The 23,485-nt window shown below is 30.8% G+C and overlaps 1 protein-coding gene across 1 annotated transcript in view; it reads left to right on the top strand.

The window, feature by feature from the left end:
• The first annotated feature begins 11,049 nt into the window (after positions 1–11,049).
• The window catches only part of LOC125070519 (tyrosine-protein kinase Src42A), a 63,762-nt gene continuing 51,326 nt past the window's right edge, over positions 11,050–23,485 (top strand). Inside the window, exon 1 of the mRNA XM_047680418.1 lies at positions 11,050–11,611. Within this exon, the coding sequence (XP_047536374.1) occupies positions 11,247–11,611 (365 nt within the window). The 5' untranslated portion in view covers positions 11,050–11,246. The remainder of the gene's footprint in view (positions 11,612–23,485) is intronic.

Raw genomic sequence — 23,485 nt, forward strand, 5'->3', positions numbered from 1 at the left:
TTTGTAACTAATGATGTAGCATTTGTTATCGCATAGTACGAGTCAGTGGTATCTCCAAAGCGCGAATGATTTTTCACATATCAATTCAATACATAAAATTGCAATAAATAATTAATTATAAATAAAAATGTTACTACAATATAAAATTTTGTCGTAGATGTAATTGTTCAGCTAAAAGTACAAATGGGCTTATTGATGTGTCTAAACTGCTTTAGCACATAAAATTATTGATTATGACGAAGCCTTTTTTGTTTGTCTCGTACTGAAAGCAATCTTGGTCAACATAGTCTGCTGTATTGGATGCTTTTTCTCTCTAATTGCTTCCGAGATCCTAAAGACTTTTATAATCTAAATTAAAAATAAATTAAAACACATATGTGTACAAAAGTTTTCAATTATTGTAATTTTTGTATGTAATTTTAAAACGGAATAAATTTATCTTCTAGCTGATCATTTTTTAACGTTTTTACGTCAATTTTTTTTAATGAGTTATATCTACAGTCTACATCGAAAAGACTAAGTTAAAAAAATGTTTCTTAATAACAATAGCGTACTAAAAAAGCTACTTCATCTTTCGCAATGAATTAACTAAACTATTATAACTTAAATAATTATTCTGCAATACAACATCGAATTATTTTTATTAGTTATATTTATTTTTCACTCAGTTAAGTACTAGTTAAACAACACGCTTAAGCGCTTTAAGTAATATCCCTCTAGTTAAACCGTTTACTAATGAGACCTCTTGGGTCTGTTTTAAAGCATTTAATACTATGGCCTTGTTTAAGTGTGATTGTTATTGGTCAAATAAGGTAATCCCGACGTGTATATAACCGTAAAATTGTAACGACCTTTCGTTTATAATCAAAGTTTGTTTATGTAAAGTATATTTTTCATAGATAGGCGGACGAGCAACTTTATCACCTGATGGTGAGCGGTCACCATTAGACCCATAGACAATGGTGCTGTAAGCACAACTAACCATTCCTTACATCGCCAATGTGACACCAACCTTAGAAACTAAGATGTTACCTTGAGCCTGTAGTTACACTAGCTCACTCACAATTCAAACCGGAAAAAAAGAATACAGATACTGTTTGGCGGTAGATTAGCTGACGAGTTGGTGGTACCGAAGACGGGCCTTCAAATAGTCACGAAAAAAGTTTTATTTTTTGATTACAAAATCATGTACATTTATAATCGTATCTGATATATACTTCGATAGCTTAAAATCTTTCGATAAATCTAGTCGACTCTTCTTCAAGTTGAGCTAATACTGGCCTATTTAAAAAAAGTTTAAGTTACGTTAAGTCGTTCACAATTTTGCGACAACTTACAACAAATACATTTACCCGATAACATATATGTTGCACAGTAATAGCCTTGATTTATATGGTATGTAAGTTTAAATCAAATGCGGTCTACAAAATAGGATGGTAACGAAGCGAGAAATAACTAATTTATCGCGAGCTGAAAAGTACTTTTAAATATTTTGCGGACTTTTATTTAACTACGCCTATATCATGATTGGTTGACGGAGTTGAATTTCAAATAATTGTACTATAATAATTTTAACACATTTTTTATATTGCTGAAAAGAAAACTATTAAAATATAATATAATTATAAAAAGGGTTATCTATACATAATATAATAAAATCGTAATTTATCGAAATCTGTACATGGAAGATATTTGAGAAAAATATTACTGCGGGTATTAACGCAATATATCGTATTGCAATCTCACTTTTTTCATTACGTGTGATTACAATAAAATGATTTCCAATCAAAATTCACTACCACACATAGACAATTTATCGAGTACGACTTTGGTTCGCGTCGTCGGCATTTGTTTTTTTTTATTTTTATTTAGGTAACTAACAGTACAATATTCAATTAATAAAACACGAACATAAACATAAATCATAGACAAAAGAAGTTTCCACATTAAATAAATAAAATATACAGCAAGATGTATCATTAAAAAAAATACAATAAGTAATAAATACAGTAAAATAATAACAATGGGGTCATAATACAACATCGATATCACCAAACATTAAAGAAATAAAAAAAAAAAAATCAACAAATAATATTAAATTATTACAATATCATTATAGTCAAATTTTCATATTACGTTCGATCTAATTTATAATTAAATATTTATTTATAAACACTAGCAACATAAATCTTTTACATACTTGGTAATATTTGTCTTGATTCAAAATTGAATAAGGCTTTCTGCGAATATCAAAGAACATAACGCACATAAAAGAATATTTACAAGGATTCAGCCATTAAACTTTTGCCGCGTCTCATTTATAAGGGTCAAAATGCAAAATCAAAAATTTTCAGTGGTGGTTCTGAAAGTTTGACTTTGATATATTTTTTTTTACATGCTACAACTGCTGTTTATGATAGTTTGCTTATTGTCCATTTTTGAAACCATGTCCATTATTTAAGCTGTTGTATAATGTATTTTTTTTATTTTTTATTTATATATTAGTTTTAAATTACTACTTATAATGTAACAATATTATTACAAATCATTAGACAGGGTCAGATTACCTATTATTATCATTGTTTTATTTTTCTTTATTTTATGGCTTAGATTGGCGGACGTGCATGTGGGCCTCCTGATGGTAAGTGATCACCACCGCCCACAGACAATTGCGCTGTAAGAAATATTAACCATTCTCTACATCATCAATGTGCCATCAACCTTGGGAACTAGGAATCGATTGTTGCTAGATATCAGATAAGCTGTGTAATAAAACCATTTCGGACGCTGAAATTTAGAAGAAGAAGGGAAACCTTATCTTTTGTAAGACTAATAAGTTTATTTTAAGTTATAAAATTGTCAGTCTTATAAAAAATTATGAGTAGCTGTGATCAATATATATATAAATAAAAACCTATTTACCCTTGTTCACGCCATAACTTGTGAACGACGGTACTGATTTTATTCATCTTTTATATTTAAACTTATTAATACTTTGTAGATTTTTCTTAAGAAAACAAAAAAGTGCAGACAAATGATTTTTTTCTAAAAATTGATAAGCGAAATGTAATTGAACACGACATCGCCGAAACTATAGTTACAATTGACTTGAAATTAAACGTCCTTCGGTTGGCAATGTCATTAAAGGGAGGGCGGCACCTAGTTTTGTATAATTTAAAATTCGGTAATAGTATTTTTACTAACAATAACTTTAATTATTTTATTTACTTATATTTTTTTTTTTTTTAAATGGTTTGGTCGTCTGGCAAATGGGCCACCACACGGTGAATGGTTACCACCAGCCGTAGACAGTGGCATTGTAAGAAATATTAACCATCCCTAATCATATATGAATAATATTGTATTTATTTATGAACTCATAATTTTATATAGTAATTAGAGTAAGTGCTCTTAAAGATTAGGGTAATGTTTCTTATGTCGAATTTGCGTATCTTACAAAAGTTAAACTACAAATTTTGTTGGCAAAACTGAATACTTAATAAAATTTCTCAAGTGAGCAACGTAAAATTTACGGTCACTATGAGTAACAATCGATTTTAATGCTCTTAAATAAAACAAGATTTTTTTGTTTAGTAATATCATTTTGATTTTGTGAAAATGAAATTTTAAAAAAAATATCCCGCAGAGTTTCTTTCGCCGGTTCTTCTCAGGTCCGAGGTGTTAATTTCCGAACCGGTGGTAGATTTTTGACTATCAATAAGCAAGTGTTATCACGTCTACATTGAATAAAGATTTTTGACTTTGACTTTGATATGGTTCCGGAACACACGTGACACGTGAAGTGGGTGCTTCGCGTGTCTTTTACTTGCGCTGCCGTTCTTACTAGCGTTGAGCCATTAGCGGAGCAAACCACGGGGTGCTGCAAATGCATTATATCAACACGTCCCAGCATCCGCCCCGACGATGGTCATTGCAGTGCGTTTAATTGATAAGAACATAACCCGTTCCCCCACGACAGGGGCCTAGATACCTTTACGAATGGTTCCGCTGAAAAAAAAAACAAAAATAATAATAATAATCTTATTACTATAACAATTCCCATATGTATTGATAGATGTGCTTATAATCATGCATTACGACGTTTTTTAATCAAAAAAGTCGAATAGCTTCGCTATTAATTACAGTTTATTACGATACCCACTGGGATCAGAATAATATTAATTACCCGCGTCCCAAAAAAAAACAAAAACTAAACTAGTACCGATACGTACCTATACCTAAGAAATTTAGTATCACGTGTCATTTTTTATTATTATTCACAAATTAACAAGTCCAACCGATGTCTTACTTTGCTTATTCTGACATTTAAAATGACGATAAATTTATTAGAATAGTGCCTTCCATATTAATAACGTATCATTTCGAAAATGTCGTAAAAGTTTATTATAATCGAGTAATTAATACACAGGTGGGCATGAATAAATTAACCCCTATATGTGAGTGCTAGATAACAAGTTGACGAGTTATATCTACGCAGTTTATCTTTATTAGAATGAATTATTCTGTATTATTTTATATACGGCTTTATGCGGAGGTTAGGACCTAATGATATATTTTATAAAGCGAATATTGAACCGTTGGTTTTAATCCTGATAATCGGACCGAGTTTCATTTCTTTCTTTTTATTTATTATAGTTCACTCACACTTAAGTAAGTAAGTATGTGTGAAATAAAGAACAAAAATAAATTTAAAATGCTTTTCGATTACAGAGAAAGCCTTATATTATGGTTATGATTGTAATAAAAATGTACACTAGAAAACATTATCTATAAATAGGGTAGAGAAACGTGTACATAAAGTACAACTCATCGTTGAAAAGGGATTCCTGGCACGACACCTTAAAAATGTTTGAAATAAACTCGATAAAATGTAACCAAAAAATCAGCTTATATTAAAGACTTAAAGATGCGAAATCACATGCCAAAGCTTTATTTGTACCCCAATGAAAAGCATATTAAGATGGTTACAGGTAATATTAAAAGCAAAGGGAGGTTATAATAAATGCTGAGTGAGGAAAAAATGAGGAAAAAATTCGGCTGTTTAAATATTCGATATTAGATCATTTTCCGGCTAAAGATTTTTATCTTTCATTTGTTTTTTGTTGGAACAAGTCTTAGTGAATTGTTTGTTTGTAAATTATTATAGATTTAGATTATAGAAATTGGAAATAATTTTAAAGTTCAGGTTTTAACGCTGTATTCTCAAGTAGCTGAATACAACTACTTATTATATTCATCGAAACGAATTTGTAACTTTATCTAGTTAAACTAAAAGAGTAATTACTTACGTTAACATTTAGTTAATGGAATAATTCCAATTCAAATTGGAAATGCAGCATCGGACTGCCTCCTATGATGTACTTAAAATATAATTGAATGAGAAACATCGTAACAGAACTACAATTTCGTACGCTAATAAAAAACTAATTTCAAAATGCCCTTTTATTAGATAAAAAATATTTAATTTATAGTACTTTCAACTCAAACATTAAATGTTTCGTGGAAAATAATTTGTTACTTTATGATAATATCTGATACATAGAAAGGTTTTTTTTTGCTTTTATTTATAATATTATATATATATATATTCCATCAGAGACATCCGACAGAGAAGTATAGATAATCAAGTAATATACATATGACGCGTCACTGTAATGCTTGTGATCTGCGTATAAAATGATGGCGTACGCTGATGATTGTCTGGATAAATATTAAGGCTTAAAATAATTTTGTAAATTAGCGAATTCAAGTAATTAAATTCTGAATCTTAATAACACGAAATAAATTAATTTAAATTGACTTAAGCTTTAATTAACTTACAGTTATATGTCATTTTGATACGTGTAACATGTACATTTTATAATTATTAAAGTCACTTTCGCATATTCTGAAATTGTACGGTCGTGTTCTGCGATGAGTTTCGAATTTCTTGTTACAGAATAACCCTGCCGATCATATACGCAAAATACATTTACGTCTAAAATATATGATCAAACGGATTGACGTATTGTTTAAAAGCAAATACATTAAAGGTTCCTTAATAAATCTCTTTGTTTGAAAGAAATGTAATTTATGTATCGTTCGATTTCGATACCGTTTTGAAAATTTTACAAAAAGTAAAAGAAGTTAAAAATGTATAAAATCGAAAAAAAGATAACGTTTAATACGAACGTTTACTGGAAATCATAAGCATAATTTAAATATTAATAGATATATAGAAATTATAATATAACTTAAATATGCACATAATCATTACATAGTATAAAACAAAGTCGCTTACCGCTGTCTATTTGTCCCTGTGTATGCTTAGATCTTTAAAATTACACAACTGATTTAAATAAATAAATTGATTCAAGAGAAAATTTTATACGTTTAATACGTGCACAATACAGTAGAGAAACACTGATAATTTTAGAGGTTTCTAATATGATGTCGTAAATAAACACATTTTTTTTCCCTTACATTGCAAACGCTGGCTTTAAATTTAAATAAATAATTTCAAAGATACTACAGATTTAAAGCGCGGACTTTTAGCGGTTTGTATTGTAACTTAAATTTAAAATTTGAACGTTGTATATAAAGACATAGTGTAGTATATTTAGTATCAGTATTGTGCCCGTGCGAAGCCGAGGCGGGCCGCTAGTATCTAAATAAAATTAACTTAATTTATATAACAATTAACTAAATATAGAGTAGAGTATCCGGCTAGTGGTGGGAAATAATGTTTGATGTGTCGTTTATCTTATTCAGGCTAGGTAAAGGTTAGTGACTAAGCAGTCAAGTCATTCTTACCTTTTATAAATAATTACACGAATTTATAAATAAATTCGTGTAAATATAAATTTCTATATAGCGTTTTCAAATGAAACTCTGACGCTACCCATTTCAAAAAAAGTCCCACGTCAAATAGTCTATGACCCATTTCAAAAAAGTTTTGAGTAGACCTTTACAGGAGACATAAATAAAATTAACATCTTAACCTAAGTTATGACACAGTTGGATGTATTTGTGTAGTTATTTGGATAAATACATGATTATTTTATACAATAACTAAAAAGTTTAAAGAGATCCGGCCAAATAACAAAATAGGACATTCAAAAGAAACTAAAAGAAATACGATTCTTTACCTTAAACGGCATGAAAAAAAATATTTGTAAGGGAATACAATAAAATCTCACTTAAAATTAATTCGTGGTAAATTTTGGTGAATAAAGACTTAATTCCACATTTGCCGGTAACGAGCGCTTTTGTCTGATTTAGTATATGAGGTCAGCTTCTGAAAACAGTATTTCACTTTAAAAACTGTTGCGAGGTGATGAAAACTACACCTGGGCATACTTTGGCTGAAAAAGGTAGTTTGAGGTTCGTCAAATACGCCGGATACCTTCTACACAGCCAAACAACTATCCGCTTTATCACACTTTTGAAATCTATCTAGGTAGACACAAAGGTATCATAATATTTCTGATCACTTTATACGAGGCCACCCTTTCGTATAGATGTTTTTGGCTTACTCATACTTAATTTACCGTATTATTTTTTTAGTCAAAATAGTGCTGTAGATAAATGCTACAAACGTATAAAACAAAAATTAAAACTTCAATACTTTTAAATAAATCAGCTGTTCCGTGTTGAATATAAACCTTAGCTCTTATTAAGACGTACATAGTTTCTCTACAAAACTAAATGATTTAATTTACCTTGTAGTAAGAGCTCCTTGCTTTTATATTATTATCATTAATGTTTTTTTTTTATATATATTTATACATTACTGTGGACTGGTGTACCTGTCGGGATTACAGAATAGGGCTAGGTCATAAACCTATTCCTGAACATGTATACACACAAATTTGAGTTTTATTATTTAGTCGTAATATAACATTATTTCGTTTATAAAAATAATTCTTTGTTTTTATCCCTATTCTGCACATTCTTGCATCGTCCAATAGAGCTGAAACCGTATAATTATTATGGGTAGGTGTATAAATTTGCACATTTATTTCTCCAAAATACATAGAGATTTTTTATTCGTACTTAAGCAAAGAAGTGAATTATCACATTCTCCCACACTTTAATTTAAAACCGAGTCATGGAAGCGAATAGGAAGTCTATGCTCTCTATTTGATCTACGCAAAGTTGCTTCCTCTTCCGTTGAACGCGAGCGGTCTTCAGTTGGTTGCTTGAATCTGATGTTTTATCTCCCTTCGGTGAATTTTGTTCTACGACACTCGGAATTTATTTTATTTATTTATTTATTTTCGGGAAACAAACAGTACAATAGAACAGTAATATGAAAAAACAATAAAATAATACATAAACCAATCAAGTTTCCACTGATATCTATTACAAATCAGAAGCAGAAAGTAAAAAGGACTAGAATAGTTATTTAAAGATATTAAAAATTAATTACAAAAACAAAAATCAATTAATATTAAAAAAAAAAATTTAAAACATTCAAAAAAATAAATATTAATTACATAAGACAAAATTAACATTCATTGATTTAATAATTCATTAATGTTCTTTTTATAACTTAAAAGGGAACATGAAAATATATCTATAGTACTAAATTTTTTTATTATACATGTTACATGACCGATGGATAAAGCTATTAATCTTTTTTATCATTGGAAGATAAATTGTCTTATCTTACTAAAGGTAATTTCTCTACTGTCAATAAAGGGATATATGAGAATAATAAGGACTTACGTGAAACTGAAACTGCTTGACTAGTGGTTAATATTTATTGCGCAATTGAACCTTTGCAGAACTTCATGATCCGAATTAATCAACCAACTCGGTACAAATACATCGTTTATGCATACTTTTTCGTGAGGTGTTAGATTTGTAGCAGTATAAAGAAAAGAGCAGATATAATCTGCTCGAGCAGAACTACTTCCCCATTCTCAATCGACATGTTCTAAGAACGTAAAGCTATTTGTTCAGCTTTCCATACAGTTGAATTATTGTGTTCCACTTGAGCATTCCCTCAAGGATTATAGTGCGTATTCGACTCGTAACAATGCCATGATTACTTACAAAGCCTTTCAAATCGGAAGAAATGATTGCTGCACCACGATCAGTATTTAGAAAGATGGCATACCGCATATGAGAAATATTTAATAACTAATTTTGAGATGTCGAAGAAACACAAGGAAAATCAAACGGAAAACGCGAATTTTTGTTAAATACAGTTAGTATATATTTATTGTCGACTTTTCAAATGGAGCTGTTGCTTTAATTATTATTTAGTCGAGGTGTACGATTCTGTACGTTATTAGACTTTATTTCTGCGAAAACACGACAAGATTTGGTAATTTTTCTATTTTTCTGAATAGATTTTTTTATCTCGCCTTTTAAATAAGATAATTAATTACATTGTACATTATGCATACTTTAACCGTTATAGGGTCTTGGTCAAATGGTGGCAATATACAAAGTATGTTCTCATTAAACATAATTATACAAATATTTGACGGATGGATAAATATAATTTGAAAAGATGTACCAATAAAATAATGTTTTTGTTCTATGAGGTTCACTGTTTTAGAAAATAATGCAACAGATAGATCACCTTGAGATAAAACCGCAGCAATAGAATGATCAGAGGCGACTGTCTCGACAGTAAGCGGAAGGCTATAAAAAATTGCATACATAGCTGGTTTCATTGATAGGAATATTTGTACTTGGTAGTAGGACTTTGTGCGCTTGGTGGTAAAGCTTGCAAACCCGTCTGAATAAGTACCACCCACTCATCAGATATTCTGCTGCCAAGCAGCAATACTTGGTATTGTTGTGTTCTGGTTGTAAGGGTGAGTGAGTCAGTGTAACAACAGGCACAAGGGACATAACATCTTAGTTCCCAAGGTTGGTGGCGCATTTGCGAAGTAAGGCATGGTTAATATATTAACAGCGCCAATGTCTATGGGCGGTGGTGACCACTTAACATCAGGTAGCCTATTTGCCCGTCCAAGTGTTAAGTCTTAATTTTGAAATAGACGTTGTTTTATTTTATTAGATTGAATACTGGAAATAAATGCATACTGTATATTATCGTTTCTATTTGTTTCTGCATCAACATTTTTAAATCACATTATTTTCGGAATTATTTTAAACTCTTCGATAAGCTGCTTCCTTATTACTAGAGCATGTTTTTAAATTATAATTTTTGGTTTATAAATAGATTACCCAATATGGTTATTGCCATTTCATACACGGTACATTTACTGATATAATTATGTATACATATTAGAATATATATTGTGTATAAGTAAATTTGTTTTTATAAGAAGTGAAGAACCTATTAATACATGTGAGAAATATAAAAAGCCGAAATAATTGATTTAAAGCGTACGAATATTTTTTGCTAATGCTCCCAATGTTTCGCTGAAAACATATCGCAAGGTTCAATATATAAAATCGAGCGAAGCCGCGGGCGACAACTAGTTTATTATAAAGTAATAAACGACAAGGCGGTTAAACGTCACTACAATGGCAAAACGCACTAGTTCAGATTAGAAATTATACGAAAAGAATATATGAAGTTACCTAAAACTAACTTCTAACTAACTAATTCATGCAAAACCAAATTAATCGAGACGAAACCTGAGTAAATACGGGTACAATTTTTTATTATTTTGATTTTTTATTCGTATTTGTTAAATATAAATGACTTTACATAAAGTTAAAATAAAACTCTCCTTTTGCCTTTGCCACAATTAGCTTACTTTATAAAAGCGACATCTATCCACGTCTTAGAACACTACTATGTCAATTGGATGATTCAGAAATGGATACAAATATTTCAACTAATTTTTAAGAGATGGAGACTGCGGCAATTTCTGTATTTTAAAATATATATTAAAATTATATGCAATGAAATACCAAAGTATTTTACCTCTTTATTTATTTATATATATTATAACACTTATTTATATCGCTTTAAAGTTATATGAAGTTTTAAAAATATAAATCATAGACAATATATTATTAAATTGTTTAGTGTCTATGATATCCCAAAATGGCAGCCTGTAGTAGTCATGTCGTATCGAGGTTTTATATTCTTTGTTTACCTTAAAATTATGTTTCTCGTTTATATTTTCTGACTTATAAGTGGCATAATAAAATGTTAATGGACAATCAAGACTTAAACAGTTGTTTGGATTTATACAAGTGTGTGATTTGACGTAAAACAAGTGATACCAGTCTCACCTTGTAAAGAGAAAATGGGGAACTGTTTTAGTAGCACGGGAGAAAAGGATTCCAAAAATAAAAATGAGCGGGTCAACCCCCATGAGGAAGATCCTAGACAATTTCAAACACCAGTGCCGACACCGCCCCCTGATCCAATAAGATCTACGGTGAATCAAGGCCCAGATACAAGCGAGGTCCCTCCCACCCGAATATTTGTTGCCCTGTATGATTATGATGCAAGGACCGATGAGGACCTTAGTTTTAGAAAAGGGGAGCATTTGGAAATCCTTAACGATACACAGGGAGACTGGTGGTTAGCTAGAAGCAAGAAAACAAAACACGAAGGCTACATTCCATCGAACTATGTCGCCCGCCTGCAATCTATAGAGGCCGAGCCGTAAGTAGTCGAATATGTTTTATGCAATCGTTACAATAGTGAGCGGTTCCTGTACGATTTCTTTTCCTTTGCGTTATAAATACTGCAAGATTTAATTACTGTTTCTAAACATAGTATGTTTTATAATAAATATAAATATTGCATTCAATACAATAACAATGTGACATCAATAAAAACTTTTAATTTTTTAACATAGGCATCCTTATTATGGTATTTGTGTAAGTAATATAATAAAAGTAATAAAAATAATGAGAATATATATATCACAAATATATATATGAGGTCATTCTAATAAATTATCTAAGTAAAAAAGATAAAAATTTGTATTAATTGTAATAGGCAATATGACTCATTAAGTATGAAGTGAAAGCAAGGGGCATGCACACATTACAATGCACTCATGACTGATGAACTGAACTTATAGAGAAAGGTGATCTTAATACTATAAAAGCTATTAATACTGTCACTTTTAAAATTCACATTAATTTATAAGAAAACTTTGAAATGATAACAAATTATCTATTTTTTATCATATATTTAAACATATCATTACACCGGTTATACTTTTTTATCTACTGCACCACTGTTCATGTTCAGTGATAACTTTCTAAACTAAATTTATCAATATAATTATTTATATGGTTAGTCTACACATTTGGAAAACAAAATAAGTTCTGTTTTTATTTATGACATGTATTTAATTTGTTTTTCTATCTCTAAATCTCTAATATATTGAAAAATATTTTTAATGATCTAAGCAATTGTAAATCATTCCCCTAATCTAAGTGATGTGTAAATTATCATGAAAATAATGAAATACATTTATATAAACATACTTTTAGCTATTCAAAGCATAGAAATCCTTCATTTAGATGTACAGTTGTGTCTGTTTACTTTTTATTGACAACAATGTGTTTACAAAAACATCACCACATTTACTCGGTGATAAAGCTTTGTGCTGGCCCATCTGGGTACCACATACCATCCACTCAACACATGTTCTACTGCTAAACAGCAATACTCAGTATTGCTTTGTTCTGATTTGAAGGGTCAGTGAGCCATTGTCACTACTGGCACAAGAAACATAACATCTTATTTCCTATGGTTAGCACATTAGCAATACAGTGAATTGTTATTATTTCTTACTAGTTTAAGTTAAAACCCACTTGTTCAGTCCATGGAAGCTGTCGCTACTCATATTGTAATTAATTTTAAATTGAAAAATAAAAAAGGTATTTTAAAAAGATAGACCCATTATAAAAGTAGTCCTATAAATAATAGTTTGTTATTATTAAGGAGCTAATTTGAAAAGTATCATTTATTGTAAAAATAGATTTATTGAATTTATTAATATATTCATGTTCTTTCAGCATTGAGTCTTCTTTATTGCATGTGAATCTAGTAAAATAATCTGTACCCTATCAACACAGATATAAGGCAACAAAAAAAGACATGATACTTCAATTTATTAATATAGACCGTAATATTTTAGTATATCAAATACTTGAATTTCAAATAACAAGCTTGACTTGTAGACAGATTACAATTATCAATACATGTAGTGTATAATAAGATCGTATAATCATCTCATTATATTTTATTTATATTAAAAATCTCAAATATTATTTCAAATATAATGTTCTCTCATTATTATGTAAGAGACTGGCACGGTGCCAGATGCTCCACACTCATCCCCTGGTACGGCAAGAGGGATGCATAAATACATTTTCTATGGAATATAAATATAAAAATAAAATACTTTTGTTCAACAAAATTTTAGTCCACCCTAGCTTTGATCAATTGCTACTAATAATATGAATGCAAAAGTAACTCTGTTATACTTTAACTGTTGAACCGATTTAGATGAAATTTGGTATATATATGGTCCAAAGTTCAAATCTCAGAAAAGGTCAATAAATTTTATTGGGTTTTTCTGTTATTAAGTTCTTAGTAGTCGGCCGTAGTTACTCGAAATGCTCGTAAAAGGGTTGGTCCACTTGACCTCTCTCTGGTCGTAGTTTACCAGTACATGGAAAGAGGGTACAGCTGTGCCATGCACACACTTATGCACTTCAATATCAGCCTTAAAACCATCAAAAATACTTATTAATATCAAATGCCATAACTCGAAATTGTACGGTTACGAACAAACGGTCCTCGTAACGAATTTCTTAATACGAATACAAATTAGGTAAAGATATTTTAACTTTACCTTAACTTATATTTATTTTCAATGTTTTTTTTTTTAAATTGGATATTCTGCTTAAGCATATAGAAATGCTAAACCGAATAAATATTAAACTCGGAAATAATATTCAACTTATTATTATATTTATTTCGTTACATAATATAGACCGTGATATGTATTATAATATTAGTTAAGATATTAAATAATAAAATATGTACAGGAAAAATTTACAAGAAATTGAACAAAACAAAAGTGTTGTTAACACTTTTGTTGTTCAACTATTTAATTGTATAATTTTCTTCGAATCTGCTTTCACATACTATCTATTTTGACGTGTCATGACTCGTTTGAATTTAACGCTATAATAATAATAATTGCGAATATTTTAAAGTCGTATTGTGCAATCCTTCCGATCGTTGTCATATCTGTATGGTAGAAAAATGCAAGCGAAAGTAGGTAGATACATGCTGAGACTGATCGGACAGTTGACAGATTATTATTGAAAATACTCGAGCTTATTCAAAATATAATGTACTAACTCTACCCCGCGACTACATCCGTGTATTTTTTTTTTTTGAGCTGGCAATCCAAATGTATTATGTGTCGCCTACACATATCAATATGGACCTACAAATGTTCTGGTAAGACGTCACAACAGCCAATTTACATGGGCAATGACATTTTTAATTATTCCTTACTTCGTCAATGGGCCTCCAACCCTGCTAACTAAGATGTTAAACTTACTTTAGTATTACTGTTTGGCGAAGGAATTTAATATAAATAGGTAGTACCTAGACGCGCTTGCCAAACGTCCTATGATCTAGTAAATACCGTTAAAAATATATATATATATCGCTAACGACACGTGGGATATTTTATATAATCTGTGACATATGACGCAATTTGAAGCCATATTAAAAAATCCATAAACAAACATTTTATAACGTTATGAGTTTTTATTAATATTTGTATATATTGAATGTAAAGATAGTAGGTATAGAATCTGTCATGTTATTGTCAATTATCGACATGAGACTTTCACTAATAAATTAATTAAATTAAAAAGAATTCAATAAATACATACGTTGACACACGACTTGGCTAAAATCGTCATAAATATTTTTTATGTCTGTATGTAGAGATTATTGAGCGGTTAAATTGACAAATCATTATTCATTGTACATTATATACCCATTAAATTAAAAAACATGTGCTTAATATATAATCAACTGGTTTAAAGCCCGCGGCCTAATTACCATTTGCATTCATATCTTCAACCCCAACTTTACCCCCTTGTTTAGGTGAACTTCATAATAACATATATAAGCACAAATTAAGCTCATGAACATTCAGTGGTACGCGCCTGGATTTCAACCTGCAATCATCGGTTAAGATGCACGCATTCTAACCACTGGGCCATCTTGGCATTAATAAAATTTGTATAAATTAACAAAAGGAAACGGCAAAACTGCATCAATAATAAAATTAATATGAACTCTATTGAATAATTATAAAACAAAAAATATTAATAAGCGTAAATTTTTAAAGCAAAATTCCTTTTAAATTAGTTTAGAAAACTTTATGGCGTTTCGAATTTTTATCATACCAAAGTTACGGAACTTTGGCATCGGCAACGTATTGATACAATAATTTTATTCATAAATGCACTTCCTTTTCATATAATTTACCTGGCGCCGAGTTTTAGAGGCTCATGAATTTTATAGCATTCTTTAGATATTTACAAACTCGTTATGATAATATTAATTTCATTGAATATAGGATAATTCGAACATCACACGAGCTATTCGTATGTTAAATTAATACTTTTGAAAAGGATATCTTCTAAGAATCTTTATAATTTTAAGTTGACAAATATCGTTTAAAACAAGGAGGTTTCAGCATGGCTGTTTTGTCCGTACTGAGTCTAAAAAGTTTGTATTTGAGACAGGCTTATTTCATAATGTAATCGTCTGATAAGAAAGATTTTCTGGAAATTTCGACTTCAAAGGGGTCTCCCCCTGGGAACCTTTGTATCGAAACTGAAACTGTGTTATTTGAAATTGGAAATATGAAAATTCGAATCCTTATTTTACCCGTACGAAGTCAGGAAGGCCATTTAGTTATATATATAGGAATGAATGACTATCTCTAGTGTTATGATTCGTTTATAAGGTCGTGTATAAGACCAGGTCATGGGTTCAAATCGTAGCTCGACAAGCCACTGTTCCTGCAGCTGTCCTCTCACCGATCGTGGCTTGTTACTTGGTGCTAGGGCGTTGTCTAAGCCCGCCTGGGTAGGTACCACCCACTCATCATATATTATGCTATCAAACAATAATACTTAGTATTGTAGTGTTTTGGTTTGAAAGGTGAGTGAGACAAACTAGCTACAGGCACAACACCCAAGTTTGGTGGTACTTTGGCGATGTATGGAATGCTTAATATTTCTTACATCGCTGATTTCTATGCGCGGTAACACTTACCATCAGGTGACCCATTCGCCCGTCTGCCAACCTTTACTATTAAAAAGAAGGGAAAAAATAGTAGTATCCGTGTTCGTGTGCACACTTGTACACTATATTAGTCAGAAAACTCAAATGGCCCTCGTAGCTGATTTTGTTAAAAACATATTCAAGGATTCGAATAAGAAGCTCTTTAAAAATAATTTCTATTAAATACTTATCTTATTTAAAAATCACATAAAAATGACGTTTCACTTTAAGAACAATTTCCTGTATTCCGATTATCAATTATATTTAATTACTTTTTAAATCGAAGCAATATATAAAAGCACTGCATGTTTTCTAAATTGAAATCGTCCGGAGGTTTTTAGGTCATTCGGTCGGAATGCAAGGGTCGTTAGTACCGAAACATCGATTATGATAAATGAAATTCTCCGTAAGGTAACGTATGATGATAAAATAAAATGATGTATCTTTATGTTCATTTTTGTTGCATTTATCTTATAACATACAACACGGCAGTAACATGTCAACATATATGTACGGATGAGAAAGAAAGTCGAATAAATAACAATTATCATTGTGTGTCGACGCGCATTTAATCGATTTAAAAGCTACAAATTATTTTATACTACAAAGAATGAATTGTCGGTTTCGTAGTAACCTTTTTGTCTATGAATAGTTGCATTTTTATATACGACAAGTAATATCCGTCGCAGCTTCGTCTGTGCTTCGTTAAAATATATGTAACCTTTTCCACTCACAGGATTAATAAAGTCAAATAAACAACTCGAGAATTCAATTGACATATTATTGGAGAGATCTTGAAAAAATCTTGTATTCGTTATAGATTTGTGAAAAATTATGTTTTTAATGTACATTTAGCAAAAAACGATGTTTGTAATCTTACGGTAACATATACATGCAAGTAGTGTAGCGTATTATAAATAAATATATGATATTCATGAACCATTTGTAGTGAAAGATGTAGAAGAGTTACAAGTTGCATAGTATATGTAAATTTAGATTTAGGTTTATCTATACTTTCCTTAAATTGGAGATCCAGTATGGGTTAAAGATATTAGCGCGTGTTCAACTCCTCAGGTTTGCCTAGTGCCAGAATCGTATAGTATCGTATTTATTTGCCATGATGATAATGATTGGACTACCTTTAGGAAGCCCTCCAAAATTTTCCTTACGAAAAAAGTTTTCTATGAATGCTTCTTAGGTGCCATGACATATGGTGCCGTAACGTAACGTAGACATGAACTGCAGAATCAACTAATTCAAGGGCACTCACGACTGCTACAAAGCGAACAATCTATAATTTTTTAGTCTATGAATTTCATCTAAAATAATATTTTATCAAAAATAATTAATCCCAAAGTGATTTGATTGCATTTTTCCATGAATATATCAATCGCCATTATCATATAACTTCAAACAGTAATTTTATAAAAAAAAAACATTCATTTTTTTCTATTGAAATCTTTGTATATTTATTCATTCTAATAACTAATACTAATAATTATGAACGAATGGCTACGTGTTCACCGTGCACGAATGACGTTGGTCGTTTTTATAAGAACTAAGGAAGACACGATTCAGAGCTGATGATTTTATGATTTGTAATGTATTTTAGAAGTATGAGCGAACAAAAACGTCCTTTGCAGTTTCCGCTGTCGCCGATAATAATACAGTATACATTTCATTGTAACCATATAATTTTTATGCGTAATAAGCGTATCATTAAAACTAAATAATGACAATGAAAATATATGGTGACGCATCATCAAAGATTCTCTTTAAACATTACAAAAGCTGTTAATAAAGAGAAAGCTATAAATTTTACGAAGTGAGATAATTTGGCACCTCCTGCAATTAGTTTAAAAGATATACATTGAAATAAAATTCACTTCAGTCTTAATGTTCGCAGTGAGTACATTTTATCGTGAATGGAAATATACAAGATGGAAATTTGAGAGCGTGCTGTAAAACAACCTTAACAGTTGAAGCGGCGGGAAAATGATCTTAAGTACATTAATTATATTAATACACATCTCTTGTGTTCAAATATTTTGTTTTGAATTTTTATGTAACTTGTATAGCAGAATAAACATGTAACGGTTCGTTCTTTGTCCCCAATATTATGGCTTAAATTAAAAAAAAAACATACATAAACTTGAATATGTAGAAACCATTTCATATCAAACGAATGAAAAACAACAACTATTTTAGTTAGTTGGACATTAGAATTCTTAGTGTAACTGATAAAATAATTATTTTAGGCATTACTATATATTCAAAGCTCCAGTGAAATAGTCATTGTTCTTCTCCACAGCAACACATGGGATTTGGAAGGTTATACAGCTAACAGATTTTAGATATTTTAATTCAACAGCCCTTACAGCTATTTAAAGTCTAAGAGCTCGAGACTCCCTTCGAGATGTTTTTAACAAAGTTTGTATTACGACAATGTTACATTTACAACAACATTATATATATCCATATAAAATTATGACTTAAAAGCTCTTGCAAGAGCCTACATGAATAAAGTATACATAAACAGATTTTTATCTAAAATCTTAAAATGTATAAAAATCAAAATGAAAAAATATACTTTACCTATTCAATTAGGCTTTGAAAAGCACTTAAATCGTAATTTTTCAATTAAGTGAAGCTACCACCTGTTCGGAATGTAGATTCTACCGAGAAGAACCGGCAAGAAACTCAAGTGTTGCTTTTTTATATAGTCCTGTTTTGAGTAATATGCTTTTTTTTACAAATGATTTGAATTTATGAATCGGTAAAGTTAAAAATAATTGCCGAATTTTATTATAGAAACGGAAGGCATCCGTCCGCCCCAGAAGAATTTATTGACTTTGAAATATATGGACAATTGTTATTTTGACTGTATTATGCGTGTTATTGATTTAATTATAAACTTGAGGCTGTCTAAGAAATCTATTGTACATTTCTTTAAGCATTGTAACAAAATTTTCCATGTAAAATTCTCCTCAAACATGATTAGTATATATAAATAGTAAATCAAATAAAACAATAATAACTTATGGCCATTTCCATTATATTCGTGTGTTGCTAACAATAGTCGTATGTAAATGTATACCGTTACGCTTAAGACAGGGAATAATATATAAAACGACCTTATTAGTGATTTCTTTACATTGTGTTGTGCATTCGAAAACAATAATTTTTGTTTACAAGGCTTTAAAATGTACGTTGAGACAAAGCAGTTGCCTTCAAATAATTAAAACCGCCATGTTCCGCACTTCCACGGTGGCTGTGCAAACAAGGTCGACTCATTTCGACAAATAAATTGGAAACTGTTGATCATCTCGTTCTCTTATTTATCTCTTATTTAAATAAAATCGCTCTTACTTTACTACTATTAATTTATGATTAAATTTCATACTTAATCAAATCTAGAATATTTTTGATCTCTTCGAAATCTTTCTAACATTTAACTTAATGCATAATATGGGGAACGAAACATAAGGAAAATCAAGCGCATAAAAGTATAAACTATGAAAACTAATACCAGGTGCCGTCTCGGTAAAACCGACGCGCTTACAAGGAAACACTTCCTGATCAAACAAACAAATTGTAAGACAAATATGAAATGGCGAAGTTCCTATACTTTGTATGTGGAGTTCGTGCCGCCTGGATACTTAACTAATAGCTATTCCTGCTGCTTACTTAACGGTGTGCTTGATGACTTGAATAAAACCACCAACAGTACAAACATTTTATGGGTCTTTAGCGTTAGAAAACATAAGATCGTTCTCCTCTTAAACGAGCTTTCGTTTATTGCATTTTCCCATTATATTAACGTGACTCCGCGTCAACGACCATTGTCAAAATAATTTAAGATAACATTAACTCTTCATTAAAAATATCAAATTTTAGAAAATATATTAAGTATAGCGATTTTTGTAGCGATAAAATTGATAGTCAAATTTGTATTGTTGCATTTATATTATAGTTTTATAGTAATTCGATAATCAAGAGCATTTTCTGTTTATCATATTGCACCAGGTCGAATTATATGTATACAATAATTTGTATACTAATAAGGCTTGATACACTTAAGACTTTCTTTGTGTCTCTCTTTTGTCTCACTTGCCGGATGTTCAGTGTACATGATTCATTTCTGTTTTTTTTTTTTATTAAAAAACTTCACCTATTCAAGATAAACTCGATACATGGATTGTGTTTATTCATGGCATGCAAGCGCAATCCTGGATTGACAGGAAGTCAGCCGGTTCGCTGAATCGCACGGTCGCGTCAACCGACATACGACACTTACCAGCGCATTCTGATCAACCATTAGCAATAAACAATTTACATATACTGCGAATACAGCGCTAATTCATACAGTTTGAAATTGGCTTACACGAAAACTATTTATTAATTAGTTCCACAGAACATTCGAGTCGTTTTAATTTCGAAAATTAAAGGATTTGCAAAAGTCGATACGGCTAAAAATACTATTCTAATTTTAACCTGAACTGTTGCGAAGTAGCAAAACTTGTATTATGTTGTAAAATAAACTGGGATATCTTATAGCTTATTACATATTGCTGTTTTACATAAATTGCTAATTGAAACACTTTAACGTTTCATAAAAAGTAGTTATCTCATAATACAGTTTCTTGCTAAACGTAGGTAACATCACTGGTTCAAATTTTAAACAAATATCATTTTTAAAATACTCGAACAATTTTAATCGCTTCTAGAAAAACGTCCTTGAAATATTGTACGCATTGCATGCGGGCGCGATTAAAGATGATTACCCACAGGTTATGTTAATTTTTCAATTTATCGACATACTCGCAGAAGCAATGAATATAAACAAAAAAAAACTCAAAGATAAATGTTAAGATTTTCTCTGAAGAAATTGTCCTATATTTGTAAAGCGTCGAAACGGATGAGCCGAGATGTTCAATTGACCCAACAGGTGATGTGTTGGGTGTGCCTCTAACGGCTTCTTAAAACCCACATTTCCTAGTAAAGATGGCTCGCCACCGGCTGAGAAGACAGGATGCACGAGTTCACCGCCCCGGTCCCGTCCATAACGATCCGTTGTAAACCTGCACTTAGTTAACATAAATTGTCGTTGTAACACCCCTGTACTACATGTATGTTTAAATAACATTTAATAATAATAATTTTCATCTTTAATCTGTTTGGTTTTGCGGCCGCGATCTGTTTAGTCATTACATGTTTGAAACTAATTAGGAAAATAACAGTGAACTTAGATGTTTTCTTGCAATAAAACATACACAATGTATAAAATATACCAGTTCAGCTGCCAGGTACTTAGTTACATACTTAACTTAAACAAAATAAATAACAAGTTAGTTAATTACATCATTTGTATTACTGTCTACGTTAGTAAAGCATTTGACATCAAGTTTTTTTAATCTCGAAAAGTTATATAATCGTCATAAATATGAATTTATAATATAATGGGCCTTTCACAAAACGTCCGATCTCTAGGAGTATTAAGTGAAGTTGATTTTCTGATCCTATCAAAACTGAGGACATGTAACGCAGACGAGTCTACGCGGTCATTGGCTTGTTGCATAAGCCACGCGTTCACGTGCTAGGGCGGATGATCTACACGTCTAGTGATAAGTGGGGTTCTAGGGCCCTCAAGTTTGATTTAAGAGAGAGCAGTGGCCGAGATCGCATGCAATTAAGGTCACTGCAGACGATGTATCGCGTACGAACGTTGCCCCTATTCACATTCACGACTAGGCAAACTGCATATATAGAATTACTTCACTAAATAAACATTTTTACAGGTAAAAAGTTATTACAGTGTAATAAAATGATCCAATCGCGTGGAATCTTTTCTATCTCTTATTAATAAGTACGCTCAAAAATTATAGCAATTTTTTTTGTTATGAAGCTGATAAAATGCTGGGGAACGGGTAGGTATGTTTCAGCAGTTAAATATATAGTTATCGAATTTAATTCACTTAAGACCCCAATTAATGCTTGAAGCCTTACAGGTAATAATCCGGTTGGCCCGTAGATCCGCCCCGTCGCCACGCAAATGATAGCTTCCCTTCGCTAATGGTCTAAGTGCAGGGGAAAATTCGCATCACACGCGCAGACGAACGATTAAACACTGCTGGCGCCACTGATGTATTACCCGGTCCGCGTCACGGATGTATTTGCAGTAGAATTATGTTATCAGTATCTGTAATATTGCCTACATTTATAAAATGTAACTTATGATCACTATTTAATAATAATATAGACGATTTCTTTTGATCGTTTTCTTTTTTTGTGATTGAAATCATAGTCAATTTATTATTCAATGGATGTCAATTGTGTGACAAAATCGACAGGTGCAAATAAATGTGTATGAATAATTATGTCATTACTCATTCGCAAGATTAAGTAACAAAGAGGCAATAACATAAAATACGATCCATTTCTTGGAGTTATTGGGGAAACGTGATCGTAAACTAGATGAAACGTGACAAAAGAAACAATAGAGCACAAAACATTAGTTCAGGCTACAGGCGTCACTAAAAATCTGTACATTATTTATATTATATTGTATAAAGAAAAACATTAACTCATTTCATTGTTTATTATTATTATTATTATTTTTTATACTTGACACGTATTATATAATACCTATTTGCCCTTTGCTGTTTTCAAATGTATAAATGTTGGCATATTCGATAAAACTTTACGATGTGTAAATTCAACTTAAAGCTTACAAATCATGCAATTAAAGACAAACCAAACATGTAAAATTTTATATTCGAGATTAAATATTTGGTTTTATAATTCATTAAAATATATAATTAGTGTTTTAGTATGCTACCCGCGACAAAGTCCTACATATTCATGAAAGGAATTTTATTTAATTATATTACTGGTAAGATTTAATATAATTGTCTTTACTTTCACGTACGATCCTAGTGGCGCCGATGTCTGTACAGCCTACGATTATTTTTAGATTAGAAATGGGCTCAACCGCTTTACGTAATTGAACAAGTCGCATACGCGGCTGGATCCTGAGCGTTTGCTTCTAAATATAGTCACAGAGGTGGTGTGCAATTATACCTTATTATCGCATGTTTCAACTGGAAGGCAGGCTGCTTCTTGCCACAGTTATTAGTTGCAGTTTCTTTAGAAAGTGTCCAGATGTGACGAAACTGAAACGAGCATGTTGACTTG

The sequence above is a fragment of the Vanessa atalanta genome, chromosome 17 (genome assembly GCF_905147765.1).
Source record: "Vanessa atalanta chromosome 17, ilVanAtal1.2, whole genome shotgun sequence".
Taxonomy (NCBI): domain Eukaryota; kingdom Metazoa; phylum Arthropoda; class Insecta; order Lepidoptera; family Nymphalidae; genus Vanessa; species Vanessa atalanta.